Source organism: Neolamprologus brichardi, chromosome 14 (assembly GCF_056152115.1).
Source record: "Neolamprologus brichardi isolate AB-2024 chromosome 14, ASM5615211v1, whole genome shotgun sequence".
NCBI classification, from domain to species: Eukaryota; Metazoa; Chordata; class Actinopteri; order Cichliformes; family Cichlidae; genus Neolamprologus; species Neolamprologus brichardi.
This window is the reverse complement of record NC_142117.1, coordinates 436,262-461,140: the sequence shown is the minus strand read 5'-3', so window position 1 is coordinate 461,140 and position 24,879 is coordinate 436,262. Positions and strand designations below refer to the sequence as shown.

Genomic DNA, 24,879 nt, shown 5'->3' with positions numbered 1-24,879 from the left:
AGCCATAGATCGTCTTTATTGAACTTATGCATAAGCTTCATTTGTATTAAAAAAGTTAAAGTCAGTTCAAAATAATTCATGTCAACAGAGAAATGGCTGGATTATTTCTGTTAGTACAACATAGAAACAGTGTAGAGCTCTCACTGCTTTCAGGTTGGTCAGACTCCCACAGCATCGGGAACAGATCTACAAATCAGCAATGAGTAGGAGTGCAGATCTGCTGTGGGAAGATTGCTTTCCCAGTCAAACACAATTTACTACATTTGTCTCCACAAAAAAAGAGATTTAACAGCTCTATTAGTCAGACAAGGAATACATTTACCTAGTTTAGTTATGTTTTATTTGTGGAAACTACAACCCTCTTTTCAAAGATGTGTAGACACTATATTAAACGTAAATAAAAAGACAACATAATAACCTGCAATTTGCTGAAAGCCTATACTGGGACAATCCACCAAAGTGGGCAGGGAATGATATAGATGAAAGCAAAAAAGGGAGCATAAGGAACAAAAAGAGATGAGAGGGTAAACAGCAGGGCTAACGCTTGCTGCTGGTACAACTGTTGATGGTGCAGAAGCAGCAGCCCCGACAGCGAACGTGGGGAAATTTGAAAAACATTTCACCACTTCTTCCACACTAAACTTTGTTCTACAAGTTGCGTGAGCCCACAGCGACGGTAGAGGAAGTGCCCGGCTTCATTAAGGGATTTGACTGGGCAGAGTCGGTAATGAAAATGAACAGGCTGCGGTCAGTGCGTGAAGGTCCAGTGCACAGTGATCAGCCAAAAAGTGCGTCGGCCCACCGGGCAAATGCCTGGTATGCCCATTCCAGCCCTGGAGTATTAGTGTCAAGTTTGAAAGTCCAGTATTATGATTAGCCTAATTCCCACCTACACCTGTAATCACAGTCCCTGAAAGCAAGTGGTGTTTTAGACACTGTTACTGTGCTAGCCAATGTGAAAGCTGCACATGTGGAGTTGTACTTACAGTGACAGTAGGTGCAGCGAAGGCCAGGCTGAAGAGCAAAGGCAACGGACAGACTTCCTGTCTTGGGAGGATGTATGGCAGAGACAGACTGCGATCATTACAACTGTACCCAGAATGCACCGGCTGGAAAATATCCGTCAGCTCCAGGAAGTAAAGACTGACAATAGAGGAGGCCAGAATAGGGAGCTGCAGAACAGAACACAGACCGATGCAAAACAAATGAACAAAGTGTGTGGAGATGAAGAAAAATACATCAATGCAAAAATTCACACGCTTGTTTAAAAACAATAAACTGCATGAATAGAGGAAATTGAGCTGTCTCATTGTGTCTGTTGAAGACTTGTCCTCATTTTTATAGATTAAAGAGTAACTCAACTAACTTAAAGTACGCATTAAGGTATTTGTCACAGATATAACTCCATATGAAGCAATGCCCAAACATAACTCCGTTTACTGCCCTCCCCCCGGCTCAGAGATTTAGTGGGGTGTTGTATATGAGTGTAGACTTGTAAATAGTTAAACAGAAAAATGGCAAATTCTGAATATTGATTTGAAAATAATGGAATTTGAAAAAAGAGGGTTGAAACAGAAAACGTGTAAATGTCATGCTACTCCTTTTTGAGCATAAACACTGTGTAGACATTAGATATTCATGAAAACGATGTTTTTATCTTTTTCTCTTGTTATTTTAGTCATATTTACATGTTTGAAATAAACTATTCTGCCTATCCACATTTTATATGTACATTCATTGGCCACTTAGGTTCAGTGCTCCTGTTTAAGTGCTTGTTGATGCAAATATCTAGTCAGCCAGTCCCAATGTCACAACACAATGCATTAAGGCGTGTAGCCATGATCAAGGCTACCTGATTAAGTTCAAACCAAGCGTCACGGTGGGGAAGAAAGGTGATTTAAATGAAGATGAAAGTAGCGTGGTCGTTGGTGCTGCTCTGAGTTTCAGAAACTGCTGAACTACCAGGATAACACAACCTGCTTCCAGCAGGATAACACACCTTGTCACAAAGGTGAAATAATCTTAAACTGGTTTCTTTGAACACGGCAATTAGCTCACTGCACTCAAATATACTCTATAGCAGGGGTCCCCAACCCCTGGACTGCGGTTCTAATCTGGACATCAAGGGGGTTTACTCCAGACCAAAAGCATTTTCCCATTTTCTATGTCGTTAGATATTTTATTCCTGCTGGCTGCAGTGGCTGACTTTTGAACAGGCGCGATGGGCAGCTATGTGGGTCAGCGACGTTCTAGTCCACACTCTGAGCCAGCTGGGGGCGGTATTGCACCACCAACTGCCAAAAAAACGACAAAGAAGAACAATGCAGGCCATTCAATGCGGGTTGCTAAGTTACGACCTTGGAAGCTCGCACTTGCTGACAGTACAATGAGGACTTGGTGGTGCACAGAAGAGTGGGTAAAAGAAGATGGCTCTGTCAAAGATATGTAACGTGGACTATGAAAGACGAATGGCCATTCCCCATCTGTGAATGCTACTCATGACCACTGATCAGTGGTTGGTGATCAATGGTCATGACAATTTGCATATTATTGATCAAGGAGCTGATCTCACAGCCCATTGTTCCTTCAGTGGGCTGGTTTCAGTCACTGTGCAGATGCCCTGTTTATAAGATTGAAACCTGCAGTCAGCTGAGACTGAAGACGTCACCTGATGATGACGAAACGTTTCCCACTGAAAACATCCAGATGAACAGAATCAACTTTTTGGGATTTACTTACCTGGTTGATTGAGCATCAAGACACATTACTTTTGGTTTATATGCAATAGATTATTGCATAATTTCTTTGTTAAGTAGTTTTTTGTTTAATATCAGTACTTGAACTGGATTGCACTTTTCTGTTCAGCAGATGATGTAATGAGCACATGAATAATTGATCAGTAGTTACAAGACAAAAATCTATATTGTTAATTAAATGTTTAATAAACATGAAAGAAAATATTTTTGTTGGTTCATTTAAAATGTTCGGACGCCAGATTGACTGGATGATGGAGTGGACCTCCTGCTGTTGTAGTTGGATACTCTGCTCTGTTGTCACCAGATCTCAGTCCAACAGAGCATCTTTGGGATGTGTTGGAATAACCGAGCAGGAAGGTTTCTATGGAGCACATCTGATTTTGGTTGGCACTGAATGATTTAAAAAAAGCCGAAAAAGAAAAATAATTGAAAAATATTTTTGGATTTACATATAATTTGCATCCTACATAAATTATTTTTTACAGAGTTTGACTTGTCTTGCTGAACCAGCCAGAACAACTGAAAGTCCATTTTAAGTTGGATTAACTCCTTCCTATGTTTGTGGTGTATTACATTCAACTGTTTCATAAAATGTAAATAGAACCTAAGTACATGTAAAATTTATTGTATTTTCCTTTTATAACACTTTTATGTTTTAACTGATTTAAAGAAGAAACACAAAAGACAAAGTGCTACATTTTAGATCTCTTTAACCTGTCAGTCAAATGTTCAACAGAAAGAAGCATCATATTGCATATTTTTGGCTTATTTAATGATACAATTATCTGCGCTGCACATATGTGAAACCCAGGGGTTAAAGTGGGCCAGAGTGATCTGCAACAGCGTAATTTCAAATGGCTGAATCAAAAACACACACCAAACTGTTCCCACGCAGTTTGTCAGAAAACATATCTGTGAGCTAAATGTGCAGAAAACATGTATGTGCAGCACTGATAGCTGCAGGAAAAGAGGAAGAGGAGAGATTATTTTCAAAGGTGAGGACTGCTCAGCAAGCTCACATGTAACGTCCTAAATCACTGTAGGCATTTAAAATCAGATCATTTAAAATCAAGTTTTTGGCTTGTTTTTCTGAAACATCTTGCAAAACGAGCTGACGTATGCAAATGTTGGGTTATTCACAGGTTGCATGAAAATACCAGACAGCTTAGCGCAGCATAAACTGGTGTGTTAGCAGGACTGTGGTAACGTTTACAGTGATCATTATGTTGGACTGGCTAAATCTCGATTACATCAAAGGTAACAGACATTAGTTTATAACACTGATGATGCAGGACCGCTGGCCTCTAGCTCCTACGGGGTAAGAGCATCACAGGAGCACAAGCTAGCTAACGTGGCTTAGCTGCTCAAAAGCAACTAATAAGCTGTGTTGGTTCTCAGTCACCTAGGTCATGGCAGTCTAAGGAGAAAGGAACGTTTCTTGAACATCTCACCTCTCATCTGAGAAGCTTCTTCAGTTCTAGTCCCAGGTATTTAACCTGGGTTGGAGCTGACCCACTCACCATCACATGGTCTCACACCCATGACCTCTGCTTATCTCAGAGGCGTCCTCCTTCTTTTGTTTACTGCTGAACAACCAAATAATGTTCATTTGTCTATTTAGGGTCCTGAGCTCCAGCATCATGACAGGTATGGCTCAACAGCTTGGACATATCAAACATATGCCTCCAGCAGACAATCTATACTGCACTTAAAACACGTTTCTCTCCATGTTTGCTCTGATGACTGTCAGGCAGTATTGGGAATACATGTTGTGTTTCAGTGTCAGCAACAAAGAAAGTTTCTTGTTTCTAAGCTGGCAGACCCTAATGTCTCTGCTCCTGAGCATCTGTGACTGTTTCTGTGTTCACCAGCCCAAGAAATTAGACAATGAATGTTGTTTTTCTCAGCCTGTAAAGACACAGCCTGAATGTGTTGCCAAGCTGCCATGGCAGAGTCTTTCTGTGGTGCTTCACTTGAGACTATGCTAGTAGCACAGCTGAAGCCTTCAAGGACTGTCGCTCCATCTGGAGCCCAGGTAAGCACTGTTTCTGTTGTTGCTACTCCTAAAGACTGCTGTGCTCTCTTGTCTGTGCCAATAATGATAATAGCTCCACCAGTGATTGCCCCTGAGCCTTCACCTCCACCTGTGTCTGCTCCCAGGGCAGCTCGGACCCAGCACTCTCCTGCACCCGTTCCAGTTCTTAGTCTGCTCATTAAATTGTGTCCACAATGAAGATTCAAGTTTTAAGGATCAAGGGAGGGAAAACAGACCAAACTCATGTCATACACAAACAAACAAGTTAGGTTCCTTTGCTGGCTGCAGGACGTCCTGCAAACTGCAGCAGGGTTTGCTTGAGGTGTTAAGGAAGACTGTAAAAACATCTGGTAGCTCAGCAGACTAATGAAAAATTTAACGAGCAAATATACAGCTTTCAGGTGGAACCACATAATTTCATGGAAAAGATCAAGAACAAACACGGAGACACAGAAACCATCATGTTGTTAAACTGACACAAGCTCACAGCAGGGTTCACATAGATTGAACTAAGTGGTGATATTTCATCTATTTTAAGAAATTGTTTAAATAATGACAGCAATTATAAGAAAGAGTTAAAGATTTCTAAAAACTGTTGTTTTTTTACTATTATTATTATTTTTCTGTATCGTTCCAATCAGCCTTTATCTGTCTGTCTTTCCACATAAACAGGTAGCGATTTTAGCATTAGCATCTTGGCTAATCCAAGCAGATGGCGACAGACAACATGTCATTCCACACCTGCAGAAGAAAATACTGCTAATGATGACTTGTGACAATATGTCTCTTGTGTAAATAAACACATACATCCAAATGTATTGTTGTTTTTAATAATGGTAAATGGTAAATGGCCTGTATTTGTATAGCGCTTTACTTAGTCCCTAAGGACCCCAAAGCACTTTACACTACAATAATGGTAAGCAACAATGCGTGCTCCACAGCTAGTCTGCCAGAAAATATAACAAGATATCAAATTTAAAATAATCCAAAGAACGTGTGTAGCTGCTACTGTACAAAAAGATGAAACATGCCAAAGATGATTGGTTCAGGTAAAACAAGCAAGTCAAAGGTCAAGCAGAACTGGGTACAAGAGGCTGATTAATAGTACTTTTGCTTGAAGAGCCCACCCCAGTTGAAAGCAGGAGTGTGCCACATATGTCATATAGTGATTTCATTGCTATAGCAATGCCATTTTCTTGTTCCTTAGTGTAATGAACGAGCCCAGGCATGTCTGAGAGCAAGAGCTGCTTGTCTGATCATAAGTATCTGCGTCAACAACCTACAAAGCACAGTACTTTGAAGATATGCAAGAAACAAACTTGTTTCACTACTTGGGGCAAAAGCACAGCACTGAGTACAACCAGGCTACAGACGAGGGAACACCAGCAGCTGGTCATGTTTAACCCAGATGACTACACTAAACATCAATGGAGCGCTCGTAACTGTACCAGGAGCAGCAAACCATCCATCCATCCATCCATCTTCATCCGCTTTATCTGGGGCCGGGTCGCGGGGGCAGCAGCCTAAGCAAAGAGGCCCAGACCTCCCTCTCCCCAGCCACCTCCTCCAGCTCATCCGGGGGAACACCAAGGCGTTCCCAGGCCAGCCGAGAGATATAATCTCTCCAGCGTGTCCTGGGTCTGCCCCGGGGCCTCCTCCCGGTGGGACATGCCTGGAACACCTCACCCAGGAGGCGCCCAGGGGGCATCCTTACCAGATGCCCAAACCACCTCAGCTGGCTCCTTTCGATGTGGAACAGCAGCGGCTCTACTCTGAGCCCCTCCCGGATGGCCGAACTTCTCACCCTATCTCTAAGGGAGATGCCAGCCACCCTTCGGAGGAAGCTCATTTCCGCCGCTTGTATCCGCGATCTCGTCCTTTCGGTCACTACCCACAGCTCGTGGCCATAGGTGAGGGTAGGGACGTAGATCGACCGGTAAATTGAGAGCTTCGCTTTTACACTCAGCTCCCTCTTCACCACGACGGACCGGTGCAGCGTCTGCATTACTGCAGCTGCAGCCCCAATCCGTCTGTCGATCTCCGGCTCCCTTCTCCCATCACTCGCGAACAAGACCCCGAGATACTTGAACTCCTCCACTTGGGGCAGGACCTCATCCCCGACCCGGAGTGGGCACTCCACCCTTTTCCGGCTGAGAACCATGGCCTCAGATTTGGAGGTGCTGATCCTCATTCCCGCTGCGTCACACTCGGCTGCGAACCGCTCCAGTGCGAGCTGGAGGCCCTCACCCGATGAAGCCAACAGAACCACATCATCCGCAAAGATCAGAGATGAGATCCTGAGGCCACCAAAGCGAAAGCCCTCCGCCACTTGGCTGCGCCTAGAAATCCTGTCCATAAAAATTATGAACAGAACCGGTGACAAAGGGCAGCCCTGGCGGAGCCCATCACCCACCGGGAACGAGTCCGACTTATTGCCGGCAATGCGAACCAAGCTCTTGCAACGGTTGTATAGGGATCGAATGGCCCGTAGCAATGGGCCAGACACCCCATACTCCCGCAACACCTCCCACAGGACACCCCGAGGGACACGGTCGAATGCCTTCTCCAAGTCCACAAAACACATGTAGACTGGTTGGGCAAACTCCCATGCACCCTCAAGTATCCTCGAGAGGATGAAGAGCTGGTCCAGTGTTCCGCGACCAGGACGAAAACCGCATTGTTCCTCCTGCATCAGAGGTTCGACTAACGGACGAACTCTCCTTTCCAGCACCCTGGCATAGACTTTCCCGGGGAGGCTGAGGAGTGTGATCCCCCTGTAGTTGGAACACACCCTCCGGTCCCCCTTCTTAAAGATGGGGACCACCACCCCGGTCTGCCAATCCACGGGTACTGCCCCTGATCTCCACGCAACATTGCAGAGGCGTGTCAGCCAGGACAGCCCTACAACGTCCAGAGCCTTCAGGAACTCGGGGCGGACCTCATCAACACCAGGGGCTCTGCCACCAAGGAGTTGTTTAACTGCCTCAGTGACCTCGCCCCCAGAAATTGGCGGGTCATTCCCCTCATCCCCAGACTCTGCTTCCTCCTTGGAAGACGCGTCAGTGGGATTAAGGAGGTCCTCGAAGTATTCCTTCCACCGCCTGACAATTTTCTCAGTCGACGTCAGCAGCGCTCCGCCAGCACTATACACAGTGCAGGTAGAGCACCGCTTTCCCCTCCTGAGACGCCTGACGGTTTGCCAGAACCTCTTCGAGGCAGTCCGAAAGTCTTTTTCCATGGCCTCTCCGAACTCCTCCCACACCCGAGTTTTTGCTTCAGCCACTGCCCGAGCCGCATTCCGCTTGGCCTGTCGATACCTGTCGGCTGCCTCCGGAGTCCCACAGGCTAACCAAGCCCGGTAGGACTCCTTCTTCAGCCTGGTGGCTCCCTTCACCTCTGGTGTCCACCATTTGGTTCGGGGATTACCACCACGGCAGGCACCAACCACCTTGCGGCCGCAGCTCAATGCAGCAGCTTCGGCAATGGAGGCGCTGAACATGGTCCATTCGGACTCGATGTCCCCCGCCTCCCTCGGAATGCTGTTGAAGCTCTGCCGGAGGTGTGCGTTGAAGATCTCGCGGACTGGGGCCTCTGCTAGTCGTTCTCAGCACACCCTCACTACGCGTTTAGGTGCACCAGGTCTGTCCAGCGTCCTCCCCCGCCACCTGATCCAACTCACCACCAGGTGGTGATCAGTTGACAGCTCAGCCCCTCTCTTTACCCGAGTGTCCAGAACATATGGTCGCAGGTCTGGTGATACGATTACAAAATCGATCATCGACCTACGGCCTAGAGCGTCCTGGTGCCACGTGCACTTATGGACACTCTTATGTTCGAACAAGGTGTTCGTTATGGCCAAACTGTGATTAGCACAGAAGTCCAATAACAAAGCACCGCTCGGGTTCAGATCAGGGAGGCCGTTCCTCCCAATCACGCCCCTCCAGGTCTCGCTGTCGTTACCCACGTGAGCATTGAAGTCTCCCAGCAGGACAACAGAGTCTCCAGGTGGAGCACCTTCCAGCACCCCCCCCCCCCAGGGACTCTAAGAAGGCTGGGTACTCCGAACTGCCACTCGGCGCATAAGCGCAGATGACAGTCAGGACCCGTTCCCCGACCCTAAGGCGCAGGGAACAAACCCTCTCGTCCACTGGGAAAAACCCCAACGTACCGGCAGCAAGCCGAGGGGATATTAAAATACCCACCCCAGCCCGCCGCCTCTCACCAGGGGCAACTCCAGACTGAGACAGAGTCCAGCCCCTCTCCAGGAGACTGGTTCCAGAGCCCAAGCCGTGCGTAGAGGTGAGCCCGACTATATCTAGCCGGTACCTCTCAACCTCACGCACTAACTCAGGCTCCTTCCCCACCAGAGAGGTGACATTCCATGTCCCTATTGCCAGTCTTGGCAGCCGGGGGTCAGTCCGCCAGGGCCTCCGCTCCTGGCCGCCACCCGGCACACAATGCACCCGACCCCTATGGCGCCTCCTGCGGGTGGTGGGCCTGCGGGAGGATGGGCCCATGTCTCCTCTTCGGGCTGTGCCCGGCCGGGCCCCATGGACTAAGGCCCGGCCACCAGACGCTCGCCCTCGGGCACCCTCCCCGGGCCTGGCTCCAGGGCGGGGCCCCGGTAACCCTATCCCGGGCAGGGTAAACTGTTCCCTCTGTGTTTTTTTCATAGGGGTCTTCTGAATCGCTCTTTGTCTGGTCCCTCACCCAGGACCAATTTGCCATGGGAGACCCTACCAGGGGGCAAAAGCCCCCAGACAACATAGCCCCTGGGATCCCTGGGACACACAAACCCCTCCACCACGATAAGGTTGCGATTCACGGAGGAGCAGCAAACAATGGATGGAAATTATAAAATATTTTCCATCCATCTTCTTCCGCTTTATCCGAGGCCGGGTCGCGGGGGCAGCAGCCTAAGCAAAGAGGCCCAGACCTCCCTCTCCCCAGCCACCTCCTCCAGCTTATCCGGGGGAACACCAAGGCGTTCCCAGGCCAGCCGAGAGATATAATCTCTCCAGCGTGTCCTGGGTCTGCCCCGGGGCCTCCTCCCGGTGGGACATGCCTGGAACATCTCACCCAGGAGGCGCCCAGGGGGCATCCTTGTCAGATGCCTGAACCACCTCAGCTGGCTCCTTTCGATGTGGAGCAGCAGCAGCTCTACTCTGAGCCCCTCCCAGATGGCTGAACTTCTCACCCTATCTCTAAGGGAGAGGCCAGCCACCCTTCGGAGGAAGCTCATTTCCGCCGCTTGTACTCGCGATCTCGTTCTTTCAGCCACTACCCACAGCTCGTGGCCATAGGTGAGGGTAGGGGCGTAGATCGACCGGTAGTTGTAGGACTTAAAAGTGTAATAATGGACTGAAACAGAAGATGGCAGCACTGCATCTACAAGGATGCCAGCTGCCCTTAAACGCCAAAGAAGAAAAAGCAGTCTCCGTCAGGGGCTGCATCCTCCTGAGGCTGCATTTCTAGGCCGATTACGTCACAGCGATGCGACGAAAGCTGTCTAAATTCAAAGAGTCCTCCAAATACGTCCGCCTTTTCCCCAGATTTGAAGGATGGGTCGCGTGTATCCTTTGTGGCCCAGCCTATCCCAGAATTCATAGCTCGATCCAGCTAATTCCAGTTTCCAACGATGGCGGCAGCTACTTAGTTTTAATATTACTCTTATTACTCTTTCTGGGTCACAAAATAAACTTTTAACATTTTCAGGTGAGAATGTAGCTGTGTACACTTCATATATCTGCTCGGTTTATCAAGATATCACTAAAGCGCTCCGACGTTTTCGGAGACGTCTGTTACCCACCAGCTCGATAACTGACCGGGTGGTCACTAGAGCCGGCGAAAGCACCAAACTCACGGCACATCATTTTCAGACCCCCACGGCCTTTCGCTACTCAGGTTAAACATGATATATAAGTCACTTAGATAACTTAAAAATGTGATTGTTTGGCTTTTTTCAGTGTTTTATTTGTTCCTGAGTAAATCGGTTTGGCTGAGATTAAAGTTATAGTTTTTACACAGCTGAATAAACGTCAAACAGAAAACTGGTTAAACAGAAGTGTGAGATGCTCGAAAATTTACTCAAGTGTCCTGTTATATTTTAGATATGAAGGATCAGATGGCTGAGTTTATTAAACACCACTGAGACAATCTGCAAATTTCATTAAAAGTTTAATAAACTATCGAGGACTTTCGGTGAGGCATGTAGAGACATGGTCACGCCACATTGAGCTCCGTCTGTACTCTCCTTTTCTAGGCACTTATAGTGAAGTTAGTGTATCCTTTTTTACGAGCAGCCGAAGCCAAAAGTGAAACATTGCAGAGCGTGATGAAAAACATGTAAAGCCTTGGACCAAGCTTTATCGCCTGTCGGTGCAAGTATTTCTCAAAATGTAACCTTGCTGCGGTCGGTCCAAGACAACTTAAACATGCAGGCAGCTAAAGTGGATATGCCACTGGTCAAGGTTGATAACCTACAGGGCTCAGTCCGCCAAGTCAAAAAAGATGCTAACAACTGTATAACTGAAATGGGCAAGCTCACACTCAGGATTAATGAGTTGGAAGATCGAGAACGGAGAAACAACATCAGAATCATTAACCTACCAGTGGGAATCGAAGGGGATCCATGCGAGATGGCCTAACTCGGCTCATAACCTCAGCACATCGGAGCAGTGTGCGTCACGTGATAGAGCGGCTGTGGCGTACGAGACCTGTCGGCAGTCTGGTTGAGCATTTGTAGCCTCGCTACCAAACCAGCATTTAATCTCAGAGAAAGTTATCCCAGAGAAGTAAAGCAAGTGTGCAAGTTCATCTCTGAATGTTTGTAAAGCATTCCAGCGTTAAGTTTAACAACCGATATATGGAGCGACTGCCTCTCTCTCTCTCTCTCTCTCTCTCTCTCCTGGTGCTGCTTCAATCATGAAACTGATCAATGATCAGCTGATCGGCTTTTCTCTCTTGTTTGTTTATCGCCCACTTTGCACCAGAAAGAGGAAACCAGTGGCTGAACAACAGCAGCACGTTTAGGCTTGATAAGCTGTTGTTAGAATTTATTTAATATTATTTCTACACCAGGATCTTTTTCTACAGCTGACGTAACTGTGCAGGGGCGGATCTAGCAAAGTTTAGCCAGGGGGGCCGATAGGGCATCAACAGGGAAAAGGGGGCACAAAGACATACTTTTCTTTCTTATTCTCATTTAAAATGTGGAGCTTTTAATAAATAATTATCTGAATCTTACAACCAAAGTTTTAATCTGATATGAAATGTATAGAAGTCCATTATTATATATCGGAACTATTAAGTCAAATTTTTAACTTGGTAAGCTATAGTACTTTTTCCTTTGGGAAGATACCATCAGTGCAGTCTGCAGTTCTGTTGAAGGAAGATATTAAATCTATTTTATTATTGTAGAAAAATAATTGATTTCTGTGCATTTTTTTTTCACGTGCATCAAATTAAAGTCGATTACGTCAATTAAGCATCATGAGGTGGAGGGTAGGGGGTGGTTCCCTATTTTTCTTTTTGCTGTGAGTTTGCAACCCTGTTAGTTAGGCTGCTTAATATTTCCACTAAGTACCCAGAATAGGGAGGATGGAGCAGGTTTAAGTTTATTAGATTCATCAGTTTTGTTGAACTATGAAATATTTTGGGTGCAGTGTATTTTTTGCATACAGGTATAACAGGATAGCTTTAGTTTGTTTTTGTTTTTGTTTTTTAACTTGGGCATAAACTTATACAAAAAGTATAGATATTTAGATATTTAAAAAACTATTTTATTGATCAAAAAAATACACTATATCGGATTAATATCGGTATCGGACATAAAAAAGTGGTATCGTGCCATCTGTAGTATAAAGTGGGATATATTACAAAAATCTAGACCAGAAGGAGGACGGGCAGTCCCGAATTTCAAACTATACCATTTGGCATTCACATTGAAACATATCAGGCAATGGTTGGATCCAGATGCAATGGCCCCATGGTTGGACATTGGAAAACACCTTGTAACCTCGATTACACTACAACACTTTCTTTTCTCTGGGATTTCACTTAAACAGTGCTCATTGCGACAGGGGCCTATAATTTCGTATTTATTGAAATCTTTTAGACTTTCAGGTAAAGTTCTTAGGTGGACTAACAACGTGGCACAAGCACACCCCTGTATGGCAAAATATCACTTGCTAACTGGGTCCAAAACCTTCACTAAAAGCCCATGGGCTCAAAGCCCTATCCAGGTGTTAGAGGATTTAAATGGTACAAATTCAAATGCTTAGTTTCCAGGAGCTGGTTACTCGCTATAGAGTCCCAGAGCAGTCATTATTTCACTATTTTAGATTACGCTCAGCCCTCAAATCGCATAATATCCAGTGGGGAGACAATTTAAAGTTATACTCAATTGTAGAGCTGGTGCAAAACTCACCTAAAAGAATAGCTTCATCTATCTACTTGAATCAATTAAAGCGGTTAAAATCCCAAAATCTTTCTATTAAAGAATGGCAAAAAGACCTGGCAGACCAACAAGAGAAGATGGACCACAACCTGGGCCAATGTTGCCAGTTCATCAAAGAATCCCAGCCACCAATTTATCCATGATAAGACATGCCATTGAATGTACTTAACTCCTCAGAAAAGACTCCAGATGAAAATAACCTCTCATCCTCACTGCACATCGAGTGCTACTAGGGCTGGAGCCGAACCCGAATACGCTATTCAGAAAGGCACAAATAACGTGCTATTTACAAATAATTATTTTGAACAAATACTTAAAAAATATTTGTATTCAGGAACAAGGAAAAACTTTATATCAAAAAGCTGAGTTTCCTTATGAGACCGCAGTGCATGCCCGGATGAGTAACATGTTAAAGAGGTGACTGACGCGGGCCGCCCCACACAGCAACAGAGAAAGCTGAGGCTGAACTGCATCACTATTTTTGTTGAATATATATATTTTTACCATAACTGGATTTTTACGCCCATTTTGAATTTTACTCGAATACAAATACAAATACTTTTCCCTCCTCAACAAATACAAATACAGATACACGCGTGCCTAGGGTTGCCGACCCCTGCCATAGAGAATGCGTGTTAACTGGGTAAACTGATGGCACGACCATAGCTGGACTGGCCATCCGGCATACTCGGCATTTGCTCGGTGGCCCGGTGACTTTTTTTCTTCTTTGTAACGGTATAAACAATGAAAGGTGGAGGATTGGCCAGATTCTGGTCAGTGTGTAAAAATAACTGGTGGATCGCGGAGCTTCCACAGATTCAGTAACATTAGTAAGTGGTGGAGGCCAGCAGGTGGATGAGAGAAAGTGGAGGCAGGAGGAGCAGAGACCCGAGGTGGCCGCCGGTCCGAGTGTCAGGTGAACTGAACTTCAGGTAAGAAGTTATGACCTGCAGTCTATCTGGTCAGATATAAACCAAGTTTAGGTGGAGTTTATTTTCCTTGTGCTGACTTTGTACAGTCAGTTACAATAACTCGTACTGCGTGAACTAGCATGACGGAGTTTCTATACAGCTGGGTGGGTGCTATGATGTTACTGATAGTGAACTTTATTTTATTCATAAGGTTAGTTAGTAGAGTTGCCAAATGTTCCGTAAAAAGACGGAATCGTCTCGTATTCAGAGAAAATATCACGCGTTTTATGTTGAGCTGAAAAGGAACAGTTTGTCCCGGATTTCAGCTAGAATGGAAAAGACACAAAGCTGGATTTATTGTGTCTTTGCTGCACAGCTGCCTCTTCTTCTCTTTATTAAATTCATTGCTAATGCAATCATATGGCACACTGACCTCTGAGGAAATTTTAAATGGCACTCGCCATCAGAAAGGTTGCCGACCCTGCTCTATGGGAATGTCCTGATGTGTCCTTATTCTGGAGCAAGGTAAAAAAGTTACTGTCATCACTGACAAATATCAGTCTCCCTGCTGACCCACTACTACATCTCCTACTTAATGACTCTAGGCTTTCAATGACAATGAAAGTGCGCAAGTTATGGCTGGCAGGCATAACTGCAGCCAAAAAGCTAGTGGTTCAGAGGTGGCTACCACCACATGATCCCTCGGTGAAACACTGGTCACATGCCTTCTTAGATATCTTGTACTTAGAGCTGTGCTCAGCTAGGGTCAACCATGCAAACCCCTCAACAGTCCAAAACTGGCTAAAGGGAATTAGAGACCAAAAGGTTACTCAGGAATGTGCAATAGGCAAGTTAGTACATGTAATTTTCTTCTTTTTGTTTTAAAGCACTGACCTATTGTACCTCTCTCCTTGTTCATTATGTTAACCTGTGGTGTCAGTGGAATGTTATGGTTATGCTGTAAAGGTGATATGTGCTGGTAGGGAGGGCGGAGGGGGAGGAAAGGGACTTGTAGGGTTTGGGTTTATTAGGGAAACTCAATATGTTGTATGTTTGTGGTGTGCTGTATAAGACCTTTAATATTGCATTATATTAAAAAGTTGAATAAACTATCATCCTGTCTTTATTTTTAGTTAGCACATAGCTTAAACACTTCCAGCTGTAAGCTAATGATAGTTATGTAATGCATGCTGGTGCATAAGCTGTAGGTTTTACGTCCAGTGGATGATGATCTGATTCATCAGCCCTACTATTAGGTTGACTTTACGTACCAAAACATGAAATAGACTAGCTTTGCTTGATCTTCATAATAATCTGTGTTTTTAATAGTGTGCCACATCACAAACGTACAACAGCAATGCTAACCCTCGAGCCCACTGGTGCCATATAAATACTGAACTGAAGGCAGCATCCTCAGGACTAGTGTAATATTTAGTAATAATATTAACTTACTGTGTAGTTATTAGCCTACGGAGTTGATTTACTGGCCTACAGACGCCTGCTTCAGTGACACAAAAGCATATTTCACACAGACAATGATCTATCATTTACTCAGCTGTCGTCAATGACTTCCCTTTAATCCTCATGGATGTTTTATTAAGTACATACAGGAAGAGCAATTTGACGATGTGCCAAACAAAGCAAAGCCTTTGTGGATACTGTGCACAGAGGGAAGCAGGCTACAGTAAGGATGTTTTCCTCCTCTTAACGTCTGTAGCTCTGAATGCAGAGATATAAAAATACACCCCATTCAGTGGGCCATGTTGCCTAGCAGCCAGTTAGTGGGTAGGATGGTGTGACAGTGTGTGAGATGTAATGTACCAGACACAGAGCAACTGTGTCATGGAAAGACAGAGAAACTGTGATTGACAGAGAGTTTTAACCTAAACTCTGTGCCAGGGGCAAACAATTCATGAACCGTGCTCCTCACAGTTAGCATCGCACGGCAGTATTTTATGTGTAGCACAGAATCAGCAAACCCTACATGCAAGCAGGCTTCCTCTTCATTACACACTCATATGAAATTCACACATTTTAGCTGAATATACAACATTTTGGGAAGACTGGCTAGGGAATCTGGGTCGGTAGATGGCGTGGATCATCGGTGTTACTGTGCATCATAGAGCAGAAAAATGTCAACAGGCCTGAAAGCTGGGTGTGTGAGTGAATATAGAGAGTTGTGTAGAGGTTGTTTTGTGCGATGGACTGTCAGAATTGTCCTGGCATGCCTTCCCACTAATGCCTTTAGATTTAGCTGGGCCTGACCACTGGAACGATTATGTCTCAGGGCCAGAAATAGCCACGTATCCAACTTCAAACATGACAGTAAGTGAAGGGACCATAAAGAGAAAATTCGAGCGTTCAAAGACTCGCTGTGCTGTCAGACACCAAGCAGCCAGGCGTGGTTTTACCTCCCATCCTTTCTCTGGACTCCTGTTTCTGCCACACACTCTAAGGAACATCACCCACTGGTTTGGACGACACATTGGTGCCATTGGTGTTGTTCTGGTGTGTTCGGAGCCAGACGTTAACATTTAAGGAGGAAATAGGGTTGTCTGCTAATGCTTGCACACATACGTGCACATGCATATACTCCACATGCCCCTGGTACTGCCAAAAGGTCTTACTCTGTGGTACAAGAACAAGTGGGCTACAGGAGGTGATGGCAGAGTCAGACACTGTCAGAGGTTTTCTGAACAGCATCACAAACTCACAGAAATGCTTTCACAGACTCTTTTCTTGTCTACTTGTCATTAATTAATCAGTCAGTAATTAGTAAAAACAAACTGAGATTTTACTTCCAGTGGCGCCTTTGCACAGTACACAACAGGACAGCGTGTACACTCCTGAACACTGATTTTTGACCTTTGGAGGTTTCGTAATCAGCAACAAATAATCAAAGCTTCCCGCAGCAAGTGGAGGGTTGGGGTGGCGAACAATGACACGTCTAATTTGATAAACACAGCAAAATCACCAACGTGAGTTAAAGACAACGTTGACATTTCAGCTAGTTAAAAGTAGATCACTCAGAAATTCACAAGCACATTCACACTGCTGCTCTCTGTCATTGTCCATTGTTTCACACAACCAATAAACACAACAGGGAAAGACATTCATCATCGTTGCAAAGCAGTAAGATCCTGTCACCAGATTTCTGCTAAAGGCAACTTGAAAAATGTCTAAATCTAGCAACAAATTGGCAAAATACTACTGCAGATTTTAAGAAATGATTCTACTCATATATGACGCTGTGTGGTCAAATACTTCAGCGATCTTCAGCAGCAGTTTGCAGAAGGTTTGTCAAAAATTCTCTTGGGACATTTGTCGCTTTGTCGTTAATTTTCAGTCCAGTCCTTGTACCTGAACATTTTCAGAGCAATGATTCTTGTTTGTTATGTCTATATGCACCAAATCCACAGGATGAACCAGTGTTGTGCCTGCAAATAACAAAGATAATTTATATTTGGTTGTCTGTTATTTGCAGGCTTGTCTCAAAAACACAATTTGACCGACACTGCTGGTGGAATATTTCTGCACCAACAGCATGCTGCTTCTGCTCGGTGTTTCACCTTCCCTTATGTCTGAAAACTTGACACATTGCCATATGGTGTGCACAGTGTCCTTAAAAAGGTGAAGGAAAAAAACACAAGTGGCAATCTGTCAACAGGAGATGAACGGTATCCAAAATTCACAACATTAAGAAATGAGGGGAAAAAATCCAGCAAAGACCTAAATCTTGACCTGAGAGATGCACCTGCAACAAGCCAGCCTTTACAAAGAGAAACGGAGAGAAAAGACACAAGAACTGGCCTGACAATCAGCAGGAAGGGATCTTACAGAGAGAGGAATGAAAACTTTGGGTCAAACCATCAGTATAGAGGACGTGAGGAGCAAGGCACAACAGTCGGTGTCAACAGCTCTGTCAGGGTTTGGACTGCACATCAGCCCATCAGATGCTGATTCATCATGGAAAGCATCTTATTGTGTAGTCAGATGGTTTCTTAGGTGTTTACAGTCTCAGCAGGTTGCATGTCTAAATAAAGTAAAATCTTTACTTCCTACTAAACTCCATTGCTGGTGTGTACGTGGAGTCTGAGCAGCAACACAGCCCAGTCTACGCCCAACATGTTCACATTGTCGTCCAAATCTTGAGGAAAATGTCATTTTCCTGGTGCAGCACAATTGTGACTGGGAACAAAAGCACTGCTGGCGCAGCTTTAAGACGTAAACACCTTAGATATGGTGACAAGCAGGCAGAAGTTAGGCTGATGTTTAATTCAGTGTAAAGTTAGACTAACAAATCATCTCTGCACGCACCAACCTGACAGTATAAAGCAACAGATGAAATATTATATCATGTTCTGCAGTCAGTACTAGAAATACAGATCAAAACAAAGGCAGCCTTAATGGGCCAAAACCAATATCACTGCTATTGTTATTAAAAACAGAGATGTCTTCTTTTTAATGCTGCTAGAAGAACGCTGCAGATTGTGGAGCCTACGGGAAGAAGGCTGCTTCACAGTCTGTGGGCGTATGAACTGAATGCAGCAGCAGGATTTAGCCCAGAAGAGCAGAGAAATGACTGTGCAGGTCCAGCCTCGCACTGATCTGTCGGACTAAACCCGAACCTGTGGCTGCTAATGTGCTAATCCTGATTATTCCAAACACAATGAAAGTAAGCTGCAGTAGTGCAGCATTAAATCTGGACTCTCCTCACTGCTTTCTGTCTGCTGATCGACGTGTGAGCCATGAACGATATCTGCACACTGACGATGTTTGATCCCAAATCTTTGTCCCCAACAAATCTGCTGTATGCAAAGGGACTCGTACCAGAGGATGCAGAGTCACTGGGCTCTGAGACACCAGGTAAACATCACTGCTGTACCATTACAGCCAACCTAGAGCAAAAAGCATCCTCAGTGTGCATCCACAACAATTTAACAGGTGATTTCTCTGCCATAGTGTTTGCTCCCAGGACAGACGAGCATCTGTGAGGAGCACCTGCTGCCCCCCTCCCTCCCTCCACCACCACTACAGCAGCACAGACCCATCACTGACAGCCTTTTACATCGTAACAGACGGACAGATGTTCACCTCTACGAAATAGAAGCAGGGCAGCAGGGTGACGCTGTCCTTGGTCTCCTTCCCGCCTTTCAGTCGCTCCTTGGCACGAGACATCACGAGCGCCCGCTGGTCTCCCCCGTTGCCGGGAGACAGGGAGCTGTACCTGATTCCCGTCGTAATTTTGCCGAAACTGCGGCCGACCCCCCCCTCCCCCTCGACCCTCCCGAGCTCCCAAGCCTCTAACGGTGGACCTCCATCGCCGGGCAAGGTGAGCTGGAAGTGTCGGTGCTTCCTGATGGGGTCCGTCGCCCCTGAAAATATGGTGGCTGGTAGGCTTTAAAAAGCCGTGCTGGCGCACGACTCCAGACAGCGTCTCCTCCAGAAGTGTTGGACCGCTGTGGCGACACTCAGACCGTTCATCGTGGAAACGTGTGTGATACTGAGGAGATGAGCCCTTCGGTCACGCTGGTCCTCCGCAGGTACCTCAGAGACGCTCACCCACTCGCTGTCCTCCAGCTCTGCTGCAGCAGGTGAGCCTGGTTATGTTCGCCGAAATACGCGTCGATGCTTCCTGTTGGGCTTTTCAAAATAAACGCAAAGTACTGCTTTTTGTTTGTTTCCGGTTTGTTAATTCTGTAAATGCAGCACAGTTTATATATATATATATATATATATATATATATATATATATATATATTAAGAAGATTGTTTCCCAGACATAAACCTGCAGCTTCCCGGAAGAGCACAGGAAAATGAAGAAGAAAAAAAAGATGTCCCACTATGCACCCATTTAGCCAGGAAAATGTACTGTAGTTTCCATTTTATGTGACTGTTTTAGAGTCACAGACCCACTTGTGAATAGTTTTTTGTGGAGTACATGTCAATTATTGACCTATGAAACCTGTGACATAACAGCGAACTTTGCCTGACAGAACTGACGACAGTTATCAGCTAAACAGCAAAAATGTTTCCAAAGACTATGTATGTATCACAAATACACACTTATCTTCTAATTACTATACTTTCACTCACCAACACTGAAGCACAAACATCTTGCAGTTAAACAGTTCGATGCTCTAAAACGAGGGTGTCAAACTCCAGTCCCCCAGCATCCTCCTTGTTTTTGAGTTATCCCTGCCACACCTTCTGCTGATTACCTGGATCAGGTGTGCTTTGCCAGTAAGAAGCTACAAAGGCAGGTTAGTTGGAAAACAAGCAGGACAGCGGCCCCTGAGGCCTGGATTTCGATACCTGTGCTCTAAAGGGTGACAACAGTGCAAAAACGGCCATGCCATACTGTAAACATGCTTTTTTTAATGTACTGCACTTGTGTTACATCGACGTTTTGGGGGGACAGTCACGAGTGTTAGAGGAGGGATGTGAAATTTATTTTACATCGTAGGCCACATACAGCTGACTTTGATCCTGTGTGGGACAATTCATTGGCCAGACTATCCTGTAATCATAAATATAAAGTTTTCATTAATTCACAGAAAATGTCATTTTTAAAATGTTTTTCTTATAACTGGGGACTCGCTGTACAAGAAAAATGTAAAAAGTAGTAGCTAAAAACAGGAATTTTCTGCCATTTATCTCTTAGTTAATTATTTTTGTGTGATATAAACTGGAATGGGAGAGGTGTTTATCAATGGGAAAAGCTGTAAAACAGTTAAAAGCTCACATTTTCTGAAGCGGTCCAGTGGGCCAGACTGATTCTGGCCACCAGGCCTGCAGGGTTTCTGACTCTACAGGTTCATTGACACTTCTTCTGTAATAACTAGACATATTTTGACATATTAAGGAAAAATACTATAACAAGATCAGGTAGTGCCACTTTGCTCAGCAACTGATCTTTTTTTTACTTCCAAAATATGTTTTTTGTTGTTGTTTTTGTTTGTTTGTTTTTTTAAATATAGCGGTGTGCATCTTCTCCTCCGGTATGTGCACTGCAGACAGGCAGGCTGGAAAGAGTCTGATTTTGGGACATTTTTATTTCCCAGAAAGTTTGACAAACTGTTTATATTCCAAATGTAGAAGTTGTTGCTATAATGGCTGAAATTAGCCTAAAAAATGTTACATTTCCTTCAAATTTTCCGCTTTAGATCTCAGTTAAGATGAATACAGTATACTGTATTCATCTTAACTGAGATCTAAAGCGGATTAGCCTATTATTGAAAATATTATTAAAAATAAAATAGCTGAAAACACAGATGTGTTGCATTTTGAAACTGCAGAATGTTTAAAACATGTGGAGGAAACCCGCTAAGCACATGCCTAACATCATCTACGCCTTTGCTTCTGCTGTATCAACACCTTTGAATCACACGTGAAAATCCATCTTCTCAACACACGATCTTCGGAAAAAAATCAAACCCGATCGACGCACGTGACGTCACATGTTCTAAAAACCCATTTTCTGCTCAGCGCGCTTGAATGAATATGAAGGATCCTTTCTCTCAGCACTGGGCCGTAATGTTGTGTAATATGTGGGGCACGCAGCCCTCGGGCCGTGCTATGGCCGTGGGACACAGCCTGCTGTCAGTGCTGTAACAGGTGATCAATCCCATCACCCAGGCTTTTCATGAGGAGAGAGAGAGTGCAGAGAAGTCACTGATCAGGGAAATCATTTAAAAACATGATAAATAAACTGATCTAAATTTCTGCACTGCATTTTAAGCACATGGTGAAATCGAAAATGGAAACGGACTGGCATCCAAGTATTCATACAGTGCATTACAAGCCGGCATCCACAGCTCAGAATCAGCTCTTAACCTACAGGCGAGTCTTTGGGCGATTGGACAACGATGCTTATGTGTGAGTGTTAATCCTGTAAGGCAGGAATGGCCCAGTGGTCAGTCCTGCAAAGTGTGAAGATCACTGAGACGTCATGAATAATTCCTGTTCCTTTTCCTGGCATGAGAAACAGCTGGAGGAGGATTGATTACAAATAACTTCTATAGACGGTAATATTGCTGGCTCCATAGTTATTGATTAAAACAAGTGTGGGGTCAGGTAAGGGTAGCAGGAGGCACATTTCCAATTATGTTTAATTACTCATTAAAGATGGATAAGTGCACCAGCTGGAAGATATGGACCAGGGCAAGTCTCCCACCCAACTTGCAGAAATAACAGTTCACCACATTTGCTGTAAACTTTGATTTGGATGATATATTTTCTTTTTTCTTTATTGTGATAGTTTCATAATGAGCAATTAAACACACTGAGACAGAAACTCAGTCCCACTTCTGCCACAGAATACAGATTCATCTGCTGCTTCCCTTCACAGTTTTAACTTCTTAAAAATAAGTTAACTGTAAATGTTGGTTTAATTTTGAGCAATGATTGAATGGTTATCAGCCATTAAAACATCTTATTTATATTTTCATTCACCTGAACAAGGATAAGCACTCAAATCAAAATGTACACGTTATGCAATGACTACAGTGTTAAAGTTATGCACACTGACTGTGCAGTGACAGCACACCAGAATATGTTATGGATCGGCCATATTTATAGTGCTGGGGTTACATGTGGGTGGCTTTGTTTGTAATAACAGTATCTCTCCTGGCTGAACAGTATAGGAAGAACAACTCTTTGCAGTCTTTTCCTGCTGTAATTAGTAATTAGCATCCCGAGGCTCTGATGCTTTTGCAACATCCCGTGATAGAGCATGTCTGATATGTCATGTCAGTGATCTGTGAACCTGAGCATGACCAGTGCTAAAGCTCACTAAACATGTGAAAGAGGCTTAAAAAAGAGAGAAACTGACCTGTGGGCTGATCCTCATCATGTCCTCATGGCAGCATGCTTGGTTGTTCACTCTGATGGGCTCGTTTTCCTCATTCTGCTATTCTCAGCTCTGCTGGCAGCTAAAGATTCTAGGCCAGCAAAACCATGCCAGTCCAACGGGGGATAACTCTCCCCCTCTCTCCCCTCTCTCTCTCTGTCTCTGTGTCTCTCTGTCTCTGTCTCTGTCTCCCCCCCCCCCCTCTCTCTCTCTCTCCCTCTCTCCCTCTCTCTCTCTCTCCCTCTCTCTCTCCCTCTCCCTCTCTCTCTCTCTCTCTCTCCCCCTCTCTCTATCTCTCTCTCTCTCTCCCTCTCTCTTTCTCTCTCTCTCTCTCTCCCCCCCCTCTCTCTCTCAGTGCAGTGCAATTCAGTGGGGATTTTTTTTAAATGTTTTGCCCTCCCCCAAAATCCTTCCATCCCCATCACACATGCAGGGCCTTAAGGTACAGGTGTATCACTGAGGTGCAAGGTCAAGGTCAGGGTCAAATTTATTTCTATAGCACATTTCAAACAGCCGATGCTGCACAAAGTGCTGTGAGGAATTAGAGATATATTTTGCTGTTATTGTTAATCATCATCATCATTACCATTGCATTAATAATACAATCTACAGCATTGATATTGTATTCAGGTGTTTAAACATTTTGGTACCCAATTAGCCTTTATTACAGGTGCAGTGATAACCACTCTAAACTGTTGAGTTAAATCAATAATCTTAAATGCTTTTAAATGCTTGTTATAATCTTAAATGTGTACGTGCTGGCCTTCTGTCTGGTGGAAAAGGTTATAAGGTTCAGCTGGGGAGGTGAAACTGAGTGCATTTCATGCTGACACACAAACCTGTATCTGATTGACGTTGAAGGGGCGTAGTAAATTTAAGCCCTGAAAGGTATAAAACACCTGTTTATGCTATGTAAGTCGGGGATCGGCGCTGTCTGCGTACAGTGGCGGTCTTCCCCACGCGTGTCATTAAAATCATCGTTTGACTCCACCCGGCCGGATCAGTGTTGTTATTTTGAAAGTAGATTACCTCCTGTATCCCTCCTCAATATTTGAACCTAACATTTGGGGGCTCGTCCGGTTATTGAGGAGGGAGAGTGAGTTGGAGGCTTGGACAGAGAAATCCGGGGTCCGAGGTGGTCAGACGGGCAGGCACGAATATCAGTGGTCAAAGTGAGTGGGCATAAGCCGGCTTATCCAAAGGTAAGGCACTACTATCTGTTGAATTATTTCCAAAATGTGCCAAATTGGACATGAAAAAATTAAAGTCTACTCACTGAAATTACTGGTGAATGTCTGTTTTGATTTTGGTGAAAATGTCATGAGAGTTGAAAGTTGAAGTTTGAAAGGGTTAAAGTCCCTAAAGAAAGGAAAAAGGAAAACAGTGAAAGGGTTAAAGTCCCTAAAGGGTTAAAGTCCCAAGTAGGATTTAGGGAATTTGGTCATTTTATGAGTTTGAGTCCCAAATTGGTCAGACAGGTTGGACCTGGGTCAGTCATACACTTGTTTTGGGTGCTGATTGTTGTTTCAAAGTATTATAAATTTTTGAAGGACGGTGGTTGGACCACTAGGAGGCGCATTTCTCGGAGGTGACGCTCCCTCCTGGCCAAGGACGCTCGGCCTTGACCTATTGGCGAATAGGGATAGTACGGTTGGCATCCGGGGAGAACTTGGGAACCTCCAAAATAGCTAGGAGTTTGAGTCTCCTGACCGTTTGGAACGGTATTTGTGCTTTTTGGGTAGCAGAGGTGCGTCCTCGGGTCTTGGAGACTTTTAAATTAATTTAGGGATGTTAGAGATTAGACCAGAAACAGTTAGAGTCTGATACTGGTGAATTGATCGCAAAAAACTGATAGAGTTTATCCGCTG

General features: G+C 44.7%; 1 protein-coding gene across 2 annotated transcripts in view; it reads right to left on the bottom strand.

Moving 5' to 3' along the window:
- plppr4a (phospholipid phosphatase related 4a) overlaps positions 1–23,058 on the bottom strand; it is a 54,282-nt gene extending 31,224 nt beyond the window's left edge. Inside the window, exons 1-2 of one of the 2 annotated variants that reach the window (XM_006808724.3) lie at positions 22,994–23,058; positions 987–1,172 (exon numbers count right to left, since the gene is read on the bottom strand). In XM_006808724.3, coding sequence (XP_006808787.1) covers positions 987–1,172; positions 22,994–23,014 — 207 coding nt within the window. In that variant the 5' untranslated portion in view covers positions 23,015–23,058. Of the gene's footprint in view, positions 1–986; positions 1,173–19,254; positions 19,556–22,993 lie in introns of those variants that run through there. The other variant, XM_006808723.3, reaches the window with a different exon arrangement.
- Positions 23,059–24,879: the final 1,821 nt, after the last annotated feature.